Source organism: Brassica napus, chromosome A7 (assembly GCF_020379485.1).
Source record: "Brassica napus cultivar Da-Ae chromosome A7, Da-Ae, whole genome shotgun sequence".
Taxonomy (NCBI): domain Eukaryota; kingdom Viridiplantae; phylum Streptophyta; class Magnoliopsida; order Brassicales; family Brassicaceae; genus Brassica; species Brassica napus.
Window position 1 is genome coordinate 12,932,264 of NC_063440.1, and position 13,243 is coordinate 12,945,506.

A 13,243-nucleotide genomic window follows, 5' to 3' on the forward strand; every position below is an offset into this window, starting at 1 on the left:
GGTTCTATGGTGTAGTGGTTAGCACTCTGGACTTTGAATCCAGCGACCTGGGTTCGACTCCCGGTAGGACCTTTATTTTTGTATGTCTAGCTCATTTTACATACATACTGAAGTCCAGTGAAGGGCACATTCTATCTATTTATACAATTCTGAGATAGTTACATTTGAGTTGACAAAAAAAAAAAGAGAGTTACATTTGCATCCATCTTACTCTTACCCAACCAAAGAAATTTTACAATCTGATGATCTTCAGTACATTTTAAGAGTAACTTTAACCTTCAACGCTAAATAGTCACAAAGAGTTCTTACAAAACATAGCAGTCACAACAAAAGAAACCTTCCTGATGCTGAGTTTGACAATGTGAATAGTCTGCAATAAGAAGTCTATTTACATCATTAGCCATACAAGAGAATGAGATCCTCTTCACATCTCCTCTAGATTTAGACATGAAAACCAGGAGGACAATTAATCTTGAAGTTGTTTAATTTCTACTAAGTCCTTTAAACGAAGTTATTTCCCCTCTAGATTCTTTGGTTTAACATCATATACATCGGTAATCAATTCCTTGCACTTACAAATCACAAAGGATCTAAACTTAATTATCATTACTTTGGTTATTAAAAGCCTAAAACTAATAAATCTACATACATCTTTGCCTTAAAAGAAACGTGTTTTGTTGTTAAAATAATTAAAAAAAAAAAGTTAGGATTCATGGTTCATGGAAGAAAAGTCAACATCGAAAATGAATTTAGATTTAGAATTAATGAATTTTATTTTGGTGTATTAGTTGCTAATGATCATTACTTTCGACCTAAACTTTATTATATTTCAAGTACAAATTAATTGGAAATAAAATCAAAGATTCTTTTTAATTTCTGTCACCGCCCGTTACTTTATCCTATTAAGACAAAAGCCAAAACACAACAAAAGTTTGCATCTTTGCAAAACAAAAAAAAATAGAACAAAGAAGAAGAAGAAGTCGCAATTTGATTAATGGACGGCTAAGGTTTGACGATGACCTGATACCATCACTCTAAAACTCCGATCGTGCTCTAACACAAAAGCTTTGATCTTTCTCCAAGAATTGTTTTCATCGCACAGATCATTACAGAGTCTCCACAGACAAGGTAAAATCTCGCGATTAGATTACTTTCTTCTCAAGATTTCACTTGATCTGGTCTGATTACAAGTGAATTGTGATTTCATTTGAACTGGCTTGTTCTGTCTTAATGAAGTTTATGTAATTGATGTTATCTTTAGGATCTGATTTTGAAAGAGCGAGATCTGTCGGCAAAAATGGCGAATAACGGGGCGGCTTGTGCGGAGAGGGCTACAAATGATATGCTGATTGGTCCTGATTGGGCTATCAACATCGAACTCTGTGACATTATCAACTTGGATCCTAGGTAACAACATCCTTTGATGTCTTTAAACATCACGTTGGGTTACTTACTAGCTACCTTGTTTTGTTTCTGTAGTCAAGCAAAAGAAGCTGTGAAGGTGCTTAAGAAACGGTTAGGAAGTAAAAACTCCAAAGTTCAGATTCTTGCTCTTTATGTAAGTCCTTTTTCTTCACTCTCTTTTGTTTTTGTTCAGTTTTATTGTACTCATCTTCTCATTCGTGAATGGTTCAGGCATTGGAAACTCTTAGTAAGAACTGTGGAGAGAGCGTGTTCCAGCTTATCGTGGACCGTGGTATATTGCCTGATATGGTCAAAATAGTGAAGAAAAAGGTTCTTACTTACCATCTCTTCACTTGCTTGGTACATTTGAATTCTATATAATCAAACTTGCTTACTACACTTATGCAGCCGGACCTGAGTGTGAGGGAGAAGATACTTAGTTTATTAGATACATGGCAAGAAGCTTTTGGTGGGAGCGGCGGTAGATTCCCTCAGTATTACAATGCTTATAATGAACTCAGGGTATTTATAGCTTGAGCCTTTTTATGTATATATGCAATTCTATTGTTCAAAGTTTTGATAATATGTTTTGAAAAATTTAGTCTGCTGGAGTTGAGTTCCCACCTCGAACGGAGAGCAGTGTACCCTTCTTTACTCCACCTCAAACTCAGCCCATTGTTGCTCAAGCCGTTGCTGCATCAGATGAAGATGCTGCTATTCAAGCCTCTTTGCAAAGTGATGATGCTTCTGCTCTCAGGTACTCTCTCTTGTTTGATAATAGCTAAATCAATATTCTGTGTCTCAAACAAGTTTTTTTTTTGTTCTGCCAGTGTGGAAGAGATTCAAAGCGCTCAGGGATCAGTTGATATTTTGACAGACATGCTTGGTGCTCTTGATCCAAGCCATCCTGAGGTAAGGGTCTTCACATTGATTAGCTTCTGTGTCTCTGTTGTTAAAGATTCACTGTTGTTGATGTTGTGACAGGGTTTAAAGGAAGAACTTATAGTTGATTTGGTCGAGCAATGCCGCACTTATCAAAGACGTGTGATGACTCTGGTCAACACTACATCGTAAGGCTTCCTTCGTTTTCTTCCTCACCCTACTGTTCCTTGTTGATGGTAAGAGAGAGAGAGACTCCTTTTCTTTTTTGCAGAGATGAGGAGCTTCTGTGTCAAGGACTAGCATTAAACGACAACTTGCAGCGTGTTCTTCAGCAACATGATGATAAAGCGAAAGGAAACTTTGTTCCTCCTGCAACAGCTCTCGCTCCAATACCTCTTGTTAGCATCAACCATGACGATGATGATGATGAGTCAGATGATGATTTTGCTCAGCTATCTCACAGGTAAATACCCCCATCCTTTTGCTCGTTTCAGTTGAACCACAAAGACTTGGATTGTGAAAACTAATCGAACTCATGTCTGCAGGTCGAAAAGAGAGAGTGCACGAGTGAGTTTCAACCCTGTCCTTCCTCCTCCACCACCTACAATGAGGCCAGTACATGTTGAATCTGGTGGTTCTATGGACTTCCTCAGTGGTGATGTCTACAAACCTCAAGCAACCTCTGAGATTTTAAAGCCTTCCCATTCATCAGATCGAGACTCTTCTGCTCCTATCTTCGATGAGCCAGCTCCCAGGAGCAAATCCCCTGAGCAGTTACCTCGTGCTCCATGGGATCCTGAAGGAACCAGGGTGTTTTCACCACCAATGTCTGTTAGAACCAAGCATAATAATAACGTTCCTCAACACTCAAGCACTGGCTCTGATTCCTCTTACGATGATCTTGTGGGAAAGTCCCGGAATCTCTCTCTGAATCCAACCGCCTCTGCTGCTGCTGCTACACCACCAAAGAAAGATGATAAGCCAGAGGATATCCTTTTCAAAGACTTGGTTGACTTTGCTAAAAACAGGAAGTCATCTTCTTCTTCTTCTTCCAAACCCTTTTGAGGCAGAGCTCCCCAGTTGTTGCTGTAGTAATAATAAATACTCCTTTTTACCATTCTTCTCTCTTCATTTGTGTTATTGTTTTCTTTGATTGATGAACATGGAGGATTGAACACTTTGTTTCTTTTTCTTTCAAATAAAAAAGTTAATATATAGAGATCTTTTATTGTAGAGAAACCTCATTAATATATTGGTAAATCATTTGTTAATACAGTCTCTCTGTAAATAATACAATGATTCTGAAGTTTCTCTGCTTCTTTGGATGCATTAGACGCTGAGGAGTTCCCAAGTAGGATAATCTTTGAAGATAAGATTTTTTGCTTTCACCCTTATAACCATAGAAATCACAGAACATTTGTATACATAACTAAGTGAATCTTCCAAAACAGGTTGACTTTCTTTGTAATGATACGAGAGCATGATGACGTTTTGTGTAAATGAATATTGCTAGATAACACCACAAAGGTCAATTTGCTATGTTTTTTTTTGTATTCGTCGTGTGAATACTCGAGATTCTTTTATTATCTATAGTAAGCATCAAGTTTCTCAACTCTTACTTGTCTACTTTGTTACTTAATTAACATCGAAATTGCACTGCATATCATATATTCTACGTTGTCCACTTGTCATTATCATGTTATTAGGTTAATCTAAAAGTTCGTGACAGCTTTTAACTAAATCTCAATAGTTTTAGCCAGCATCAGACATTGTTAATTGTTAACGTTAGTCATAGACTCTTTTTTTTTGTATTTGATCTCAAAATGTATATTATTTCTTTGGAAATTTTGTCAAATAAATTTTTTTAGCTAACACCGTTTTCTTCACTTGACCAAAAAGTCAACTTGGCTCACGAAAGTGCCCCACAAGTTCATCATGAGATGTTGCACTTTTAGATGCACATGTGATGTATAATTGATTCAGATTTATTTTCTATAAACCAAGAGATATCTAAGTGAAACTATTGTTTACATAATTTGATATCTAAGTAAAACTCTTGTTTACGTAATTTGATGCATAAGTGAAACTATTGATTTTAAAGTGAACAAAGTTTGAATTGTACTTTTTGCAATTGTTGATAATTTCGTTTTATTGGATTTAGTTCTGCCTTATGAACTGAATTTCTTACTGATTTTAGTGAAACAACTTAAGCTATTCAATTGTAATAGTTTTGTTTCTCTTCTTCTTTAGTTTTTTTTGTTCTTTTTAAGATGAAAATGTACAAGCTATGCTTGAAAAGTGATAAATGAGTGATTAAGATAGTGTTTATATTTTCATATAGATATGTTTATCTCAATAATATTAATCTGTTAGATACTTCTTGTTACGACTATATTCTCTATTTTTCAATATGATTATTGAGAAATTTACCTCTTACGTATATTGATTTAATTTTTCTTTTTGATAATTTTGTTTCATTGGATTCAGTTGCACCTTATGAAGGATGAACCTTAATCTTAACTCATATTTAAAAAAAACCAATTATCCTACTTAATTTAATAGTTTCATATTTAACTTTTCCTTATTGGAGCTTTGATTTTCGTTGTCATTAATTGAAAATATAAAAAACTATGGTTGATAAGTGGAGAAACAAGTGACTGAAGAAGACATATCTCTTTTTTCATATGGATCTTATTGTCCAATAATACTAATTTGTTATATTCTTTTGATTAAGACTATATTCTTTATTTTTCCAATATGATTGGTAAGCAAATTAACTCGTATTTATATCAATTTAGGTTATTGTTTTGTAGATAATTTCATTTTATTCAATTCACTTGGAAAATATGAACCCAAATTTTAGCACATACTTTAATGAAACAACATACCCTATTTACTTTTATTTTTTTTTTCTTTAACTTTTTATTTATAGAGTTTTGTTTTTTAGTTTTTTTTGTTGAAAATGTAAAAATTATGTTCTATAAGTGATAAACGAGTTTTTAAAGACGATGTTTATTTTTTCATATGAATATATCTGTCTAGCTAATGTTAATTTTCTATATTCTTTTAGTTATGACTATATTATTGATTTTTTCAATATGGAGGTTGAGAAAATTAACTCTTCTATCGATATAGGTTATATTGTTGATAATTTTGTTTTATTGAATTCAGTTGGTTCTTATGAACCCAAATCTTAATTGCTTCTTTAATGATGCAACCTAACCTATTCAATTTTAATAGTTTTGTCTTTAATACTACTTCATTAGAGTTTTTAGTTGAAAATGTAAAAACTATGTTTGATAAGTGATAAATAAATAATTGAAGAAGATGTTTATTTCTTCATATGGATATTTTTGTCTAAAAATGTTAATTTTTAGACTTTTTTAGTTATCACTATATTCATCATTTTTTAATTGGGTATTAGGCAAATCAACTCTTACTTTTATTTATTTATTTACTTTTAGTTGATAATTTTATTTTATTGGATTGAGCTGGTTCTTATAAATCTAAATCTTAATACATATTTAAAAGAAAGAACTAACTCTAATTACTTTTAATAGTTTAAAATCTTCTTCGGTAGAATTTTGCTTTTCTTTGATTTTAGTTGAATATGAAAGAACTATGTTAGTGGTAAACGTAAGGTTAAAGAAGATGTTTATTTTTCATATGAATATTTCTTTCCAAATAATATTTATTTGTTAGATTCTATTGGTTATGGCCATATTCTTCACTTTTCAGTGTGGAAATTGGCCAATTAACTCTTATTTATACCAATTTATGTTATTTTGTTGATAATTTTTTTTATTGGATTCATTTGGGTCAGGAATCAAAATCTTCATATTTTAATGAAACATCATATCCTATTTACTTTTAATAGTTTGATAGACACTGATATGGATGAAGCCGTTGATGTGATAGAGGAATGGACTAAGTGAAAATGACATTCTGAATGGTTCAGAGGGTTTGATATTACATGTTAGATTCATATAAATAGAAGAGCTGTATCATCTTCTTCGGTATGCAATTAGAGAGCATCTGAGAGAGTGACTGGGTGATAGCTGTGAGAGATCATCGGTTATGGTTCGTTGAGAGAGGTGATATGCTCGTGAGAGGTCACTGATCTTTTTGTTCGTGTGTGATTGGAGTTAGGTTCTTATCAAATTGGTGTGGTGACGTTTGGATCGATCGTTCATCACGATGGTGGAGAAGATGATCATAGATGATGATCAAACCACGGAGAACTTCATTCCGGTTTTCAAAAGCCCAAAGGTAAAACTCATTCTCAAAAGCCAGCTTATGAGATGAGGGTGTCTTTACAGTAATAAATTATTTGTTATTTCCTTCGCTTTCCAATGTGGACATTTTAACTCTAACTCTCTTTAACATTTTGTCTTCTACCTCCATGTGAAATTTGTTGTTTATTTTTTTTTCTTATTTAGCATCTTATCATAATTTTGTCTTTAACTTTTCTTCCCTAGATTTTTGCTTCTTTTTATTATTTTTGCAAATGTAAAAACTATGTTTGATAAGTGATAAACGAGTGATTGAAGAATATGTTTATTTTTTCATATGTATATTTTAATTTGTTAGATTATTTTGGTTATGACTATATTATTATTTTGTATTTCAATATGGATATTGATCAAATTAACTCTTACTTAGATTTATGTTATTTTTGTTGTTGATATTGATCAAATTAACCATTTCTTTGATTTGCCAGAAAAATTATTATCTGATAAAAGATTTAGTAAGTTTTATTGTGCAATGTATTGTATTACTCCCTCCGTTTTATAAAGAGTGTCATTTAGACATTTTTTCACACATATTAAGATGTATTTATGTTTTCATTAATTACAACAAATTAACCAATAGTATTTGAGATAAACAAATTTATTAATAAGATCAGTGCATTTTACAATTAATATTTAGCTGAAAATGATTATAAATTGTATTGGTATTGTACAATGACATTTTTTATATAACAAGAAAAAAAATGCTAAAGTGACACGTATTCAGAAACAGATGAAGTATATCGTAGTAATCATTAAAAAAATTAAGACACCTCCGATATACAGAAGAAATTTTTATTCATATTAATTTGACATGTTAATGCAATGAGTACATTCCTATTTAAAAGGGATAATTAATTTTAATTTTGGATTCTTAAATAAATAAATAAAAGAGAAATTGTATAAGAACTGATATATACATATAAAGATATATACATTTTCATGATATAAAGTTTTAAGTTCACCGAAAACATCAAATAATTAGATTACTTCTGAATCCATGTTTACATCGATCTTAACCTGTTCAATCCGAATTGTTCCTGAAAGAAAAAGTGAAGCACCATACACATAATCAATAAATATCAACTAAATAAATTGAAAACGTGAATAAGACTATTGTTTACTGAGTGATAACAGACAAGTTGTGAATAATAAGATAAATCTTTTTTTTATAGACAATAAGATAAAGTTATAATAACGGTAATTACCAGAACAATGAAAATCTCTTTTAGAATAGGTGTCAACAATGAGCTTAATGTCTCAATATCTTCTCTAAGGGTCTCATAGCTCTCGTCTCGTCCACCGATCGCGTCCATAAAAGTTTTATTATCAGGCACTAGCTTCAAGCACACCTTCATTATTACATATTTAACACAATATCAAAACCTATAAACCCAAGAAAAACTAATAAATTTTTGTGGGATATACTAAAATGATGTTTTAAGTATGATTTAGCTAAAACGAGAGTAATCATGCTGTATACTTTGAAAGCAGCAGAAGCGATCCATCCATGATGCAGTTTTAAAGTCGCCAAGTAGGTTTCTTCTACAAGTTCTTCCATTTTTGACGACATCTCTTTTGACAACAGTCGTAGTAAACCCGCAGTAAAATCCATTGTCCTATGTCGTAGAGGATAGTAACAAAGAGTATAAGTCTATTTACTAAAGAATATATTAATTAATTTTATAAAGCATATAGGACAATTTTCTCAAATAGCTATTTTTAAGTTTTGTCACAAAATAGTTCCCAATGAAAAAATGACCAAAATAGTTTTTTTTTTTTTTTTGAAATTTTTAATATTTTTTTTTTTAAATTTGAAATTTTATCCTCAAAACCTTACTTTTTAACTCTAAACTTTAACTTTAAACTATAAGTCTAGATTAGTTAAACATATGATATAAATGTATTTTTCTTCTTTAATAAAATTTCTTTTGGTTATTTTTTTCTTTGAGAGCTATTTTTATGAAAATAAATTAAAAATTGCTATCCTAAAGAATTTTCAAAGATATATGTAGAAATTGGATAATAACAATAGTTTGATAAACAATAATTTGATAAACGCTTCTGTTTATTTTCTTCAATAAATAATTAAATATTGAGATGACTACTTGGGTACGGAAACATATGTAAGACAAACTTGATACATGTTTTTTACAAAGATACATGTTGTTGGACAACAATATGACCATATATTTTTCGAACTTTATAAGTCCACACTTGTAAGTAGTAATAAGAGAGGGGATACGCAGGAAGGACGAATTAAGTACTATATTGTATATAGTACAATGAGTTAGACTACAATTATGATGTGCATGGCTATTATTTGTAACGAGATTCTATAGTTGGTTGATGAAATTATAAAATAATTCATTTAAGGAGAATACCTAGTGAGCCAAAGAAGAGCTCTACTGCAACTAGCAACCATCTTGTATGTCCCCTCGTTCCTTTCTTTCTTTAAAATCTCAACCAAGTTGGAGTAAATACAAGGATCTGTTTCACAAACCTTCTCTAATCTCTACACACACAGATCAACAAATAATAAAAACATAAGTAATTAATATTTTGAAGTGTAAGAAAAGGAGAGATACAAGATTAGCCATTTTATAGAAAGTCATTTCAAAATTGACTAAAGTCCTCTTGAAAGCAACCAAAAAGGAACTACAAGGCTGAAATTGAATTATTGAAGATATCTTTTATGAAACGATTGGGTGTTCTTATCACCATAAAAGTTCAACAGTCTTTTTGCAAAGATTATTTAAATTTTAAGAGACCCACCATTCATACATACGTAATTACGTACACATGATGTTGATGAGTTTCAATCAATAAAGAAGAGAGAAATTAAAATAATGTAAAGGGTCTTGTCTTGTGTTTATATGCATGAAGTATTGAAGTTACATTATCTTTAATTAGTTTTTTTTGTTAACAACATTATCTTTAGTTACCTGTATATTTTGATCGATGTCTTGTCTAAGAACAGCCATTGTCGGTCCTATCTTATCTGCAAACACCAAAACACAAACATCTCAGGAAACTCATCGTGTTATGCTCAATATGAACATTAGAGACAATCCAGATTCGTTTGGGAACTTTAAAAATGAAATAATTAATGAAGAATAGTCTCCAATAAAATAAAATATGATACCAAGCACTTGAATGATTAAGTTGCAGAAGGAGAGAAGAGGCCTCAAGGGAATATGTGTGGTTTCAGTGTTATCTACAGGTTTAGTTATTATAAAGAGAGAGAGCTCTTCTATGGCCGTTTGAAGCTCCGTCTTCTTCTTCTCCATATCGTATCTCTTTCTCTTCATCTCCTCTCCCTCTCTTTCCTATATCCTCTTATTTTTTCCCTTTCTCCAGACATCTGGAGCATATATATATATAAAGTGTAGTTGTACAAAACTGCAATATATATATATCGCCTCTGACTTTAAATAAACAAGTTGGTTATATCTTTTGTATTATAAAGGGACGAATTAAAAAATTAAAATTAAGGCATCCAACTTTTGTATTATAATTGTTTTGGGTTAGAAGCGGAGACAAGTAAACTTCATCAGCAATGACCATCACGGTCCATATAAAACTCATTTGTATAATTTACGGGTATGGCATGAAAACAGTAATCAACTAATCGCTTAGATTCCTTAGAAGATGTGATTGTGACCTCTGATTTTTGGTTTACCGCTCCAGCCGATCCAATTATCTGAACCCATAATATATTAATTGTATTCATGCACCCACGTATTTGAATGTAATTTGCTCTTTAAGACTTTAACTAACTTAAGCCGATTCAATACTTTTGACTTCAGATGGATAACCCATGAATGATCGAATTCTTACATGATTTGTTAATTTTCAACAAAACATTGTATAATTATACAAAACTAAAACTTTTCTGGCCATTTAATCATTTTACAAATTTACTAAGGCTTTAATTTGCTTAGAACTTATATTTTCAACAAAATAATTTCAAAGCGAATGGATGTTAATAAAAATATACTCTATCCAATTTTCATTTAGTGTCACTTTGACATTTTTCACACATATTAATTAAGTGAATAAAATGTATTTAAATTTTTATTAATTACATCTATTTAACCAATAGTTTGAAATAAATAAAATTATTTATAAAGTCAATATAGTATGCAATTAATTTTCAAATGAAAATACGTATAGTTTACAGTGGACTTCTAAAATGACATTTTTTATGTAACAAGAAAAAAATGTTAGAATGATATTTATTATGAAACAGATGGAGTAATAAATTAATAATCACTAATCACGTATGTCACCTCAAAATTTTATGGAATCATCACCTTTGTGTATAATGATTTCACATTTTGCAATTTTACCAAATCAATATTAATATTAAAATTCAAAAAATAAAAAAAGTACTCTATACGACTATACCAGAGCTTCAAAAATAACAAAGGTAACCATTAACGATTAAACTAACAGTTGAAAAAACTAATTAGAAATTGATTAATGCATTCCGTTTAGATGTGCAGGTTGGTATAAAGGCATGCCAGGGTGAAATAAAAGGAATCTTTCTCAATTTCTTAATCATTTGGATTGTCAGCTCTTCGTTTATGAATCCAATCATTTGCACCAATATACAAATATATTAGTGTGTTAGTGTGTTTAGATATTTGATATTCGCTAGTTATATTTAATTAAATTATCACTAGGTTTTCATTGATCATAGGTCCGGTTTATTAAGTACTCCTATGAAGCCTTAATTTGCTTCAAATTATCTTATCCCAACACGACAATTATGTTCCTCTATGTCAAACATTACGTACTTATAAATCTTTTTTTCTAAAACATTACTTATAATACTACTTTAAGATCATGTAAATTTCGTTGTATATTATTAGAACATGGTAAACTTATAAAATTATAAAGACATTGCAACTGTTACAATAAAAACAAGAGTAAATTAGCTAAATATACTAACAAAGGTGGGATATCATTGAATGGGGGGGAAAATGGTAATGTTGGGGGGAAGAAAATTGGAGGAATATAGGGTATGGAGTGCAAATAGGGAAAAAGTAGTGTGTAGGAAGTACAAATTCTCTAAAAACAAATACCGAACCTAACCAGTTTTTCTTAGTATACCAAATAACTTTGCTTTTACGAATTTACGTAAAAGAACTAATCCTAAAAATTATGCCCTTTTACAAAAAAAAAAAAAACTAATCCTAAAAATTAAATAATATGTAAAGTTATATTTTATGTTGGTAAAAATAACCTATTCACAAAATGATTATGATAATAATTTATATACAAAAGTATAAGTTGCCTTCTAGATATCTAACTACAATACCTGATATCTCCACCTCTACATACGACCATACCATTTTTGGACGTAACATCCATACACACCAACGTCCCATTTAAGATTGAGTTAAACCGTCGATTGACAAAACTAAACGCTTAGGATCCGACTAGTGATCATTCTGAAAACAAGATAAACAGATAGGAAAGGAATGTAGAAGAATAAAATAACATTAATGAAAAAGAATGAAAAGAATAATTTGTTTCTTATCAAATTTAACAAGGAATAATTTTGTTCTTTATTTCTCTAAAAAAATGAATGAGAAGAAATGAGAAAGAAAAATTATTCTTTGTGAATGGTGATTTTTTTTAGGAACGTTAGGAAATACATCATTCTTCGTCATTATTTGATTACCATCTATATTATTAAAAGAGAAGTACAAAATAGAAATACCCCTTAGTTTTACCACTTATTTACATTAAAATGCCATTGAGATATTTATTGAATCTATATTTAAGCATGCTTGTCTTTTCCTAATTTAAATAATAGATTTAAGCATTTAATGTCTTTCCAAAATTTAAATAATAGATTTCTTTTATCAAATCATAACCAAAATAAATTTTCTAATGTATTTCGTATTAACATATTCAATATTTTTAATATTTATAAGTAATAAATAAAAAAATAAAAAAATCACACATCATAATCAATTTGTATAACATATAAATAAAATATAAAATAGTTTATTCATATATTAGTATAATGCTTTCACAATATAAGTCCAATTAGTTATAAATATTGGATTTGTTTATATTATACATTGTGATATAATAGATGATTAAAATCACAAAATATAATTATTCAAAGTAATAAATGAAATTGTTATGTTTAAAAATGTTATATTAACAAATGTGTAGTAAATATATATATATATATATATTTTTTTTTGATGAAATTTCAAATTTATTGATCATACTAGAAAGAATATATGTACAAGCCTATGTGGTTACAACTGAATAATGTGAGTAAACAGCTAAACTAAGTATCATGAGCTCCAAACCACCTTTGCATCATACCTTGCAACCTTGGTCTTAAGTAATAACGCGTAGACGTTATACGGTTGCGAACCGTCTTGTCTACCAGTCTAGCAATATGCTCAACCGGCTTTGAAACATGGTTGTGGAGTCTCTCATTCCGTTCTCTCCAAATGTAGTAGACAGTAACCTGCAGCACAAGTCTGAGCAGAATAAATGTAAGCCGATCATAGTGACCTGTCAAGAGCCTCGTGATGGTAGTATCCCAATCAGGATCCGGGTCCATGCCAAATAAGTTTCCTGTAACCTTGAGCCAAAGTGTGAATGTGTACGGACAAGCAAAGAATAGGTGGTCT

General features: G+C 30.5%; 2 protein-coding genes and 1 non-coding gene across 3 annotated transcripts; 2 read left to right on the top strand and 1 right to left on the bottom strand.

The window, feature by feature from the left end:
• On the top strand, positions 1 to 72 carry TRNAQ-UUG. The gene has a single exon. It is a non-coding gene; the product is annotated as a tRNA-Gln (tRNA).
• An 822-nt stretch (positions 73 to 894) lies between these two features.
• On the top strand, positions 895 to 3,501 carry LOC106358197 (TOM1-like protein 3). Its single transcript, XM_013797948.3, has 10 exons — positions 895 to 1,128; positions 1,262 to 1,407; positions 1,480 to 1,558; positions 1,636 to 1,734; positions 1,813 to 1,926; positions 2,007 to 2,161; positions 2,235 to 2,316; positions 2,389 to 2,474; positions 2,558 to 2,749; positions 2,832 to 3,501. Exons 2-10 carry the CDS (start codon positions 1,298 to 1,300, stop codon positions 3,349 to 3,351), a joined length of 1,437 nt encoding a protein of 478 aa, XP_013653402.1. The 5' UTR covers positions 895 to 1,128; positions 1,262 to 1,297; the 3' UTR covers positions 3,352 to 3,501.
• A 3,855-nt stretch (positions 3,502 to 7,356) lies between these two features.
• LOC106356413 (glycolipid transfer protein 2) lies at positions 7,357 to 10,364 on the bottom strand. Its single transcript, XM_013796170.3, has 6 exons — positions 9,721 to 10,364; positions 9,521 to 9,576; positions 8,960 to 9,090; positions 8,059 to 8,194; positions 7,784 to 7,927; positions 7,357 to 7,615 (listed from the first exon to the last, which is right to left on the bottom strand). Exons 1-6 carry the CDS (start codon positions 9,884 to 9,886, stop codon positions 7,580 to 7,582), a joined length of 669 nt encoding a protein of 222 aa, XP_013651624.2. The 5' UTR covers positions 9,887 to 10,364; the 3' UTR covers positions 7,357 to 7,579.
• Positions 10,365 to 13,243: the final 2,879 nt, after the last annotated feature.

What these genes read in the sequence shown, in the direction of transcription:
- LOC106358197 (XM_013797948.3), top strand. Translation starts at nt 1,298, where the DNA reads ATGGCGAATAACGGGGCGGCTTGTGCGGAGAGGGCTACAAATGATATG. An exon ending in ATTATCAACTTGGATCCTAG is followed by an intron (nt 1,408 to 1,479) that starts GTAACAACATCC and finishes TTGTTTCTGTAG; the next exon opens with TCAAGCAAAAGAAGCTGTGA. An exon ending in TCAAAATAGTGAAGAAAAAG is followed by an intron (nt 1,735 to 1,812) that starts GTTCTTACTTAC and finishes ACACTTATGCAG; the next exon opens with CCGGACCTGAGTGTGAGGGA.
- LOC106356413 (XM_013796170.3), bottom strand. Translation starts at nt 9,886, where the DNA reads ATGAAGAGAAAGAGATACGATATGGAGAAGAAGAAGACGGAGCTTCAA. An exon ending in GCTCTTCTTTGGCTCACTAG is followed by an intron (nt 8,195 to 8,959) that starts GTATTCTCCTTA and finishes TCTACGACATAG; the next exon opens with GACAATGGATTTTACTGCGG. An exon ending in AAGAGATTTTCATTGTTCTG is followed by an intron (nt 7,616 to 7,783) that starts GTAATTACCGTT and finishes TTTTTCTTTCAG; the next exon opens with GAACAATTCGGATTGAACAG.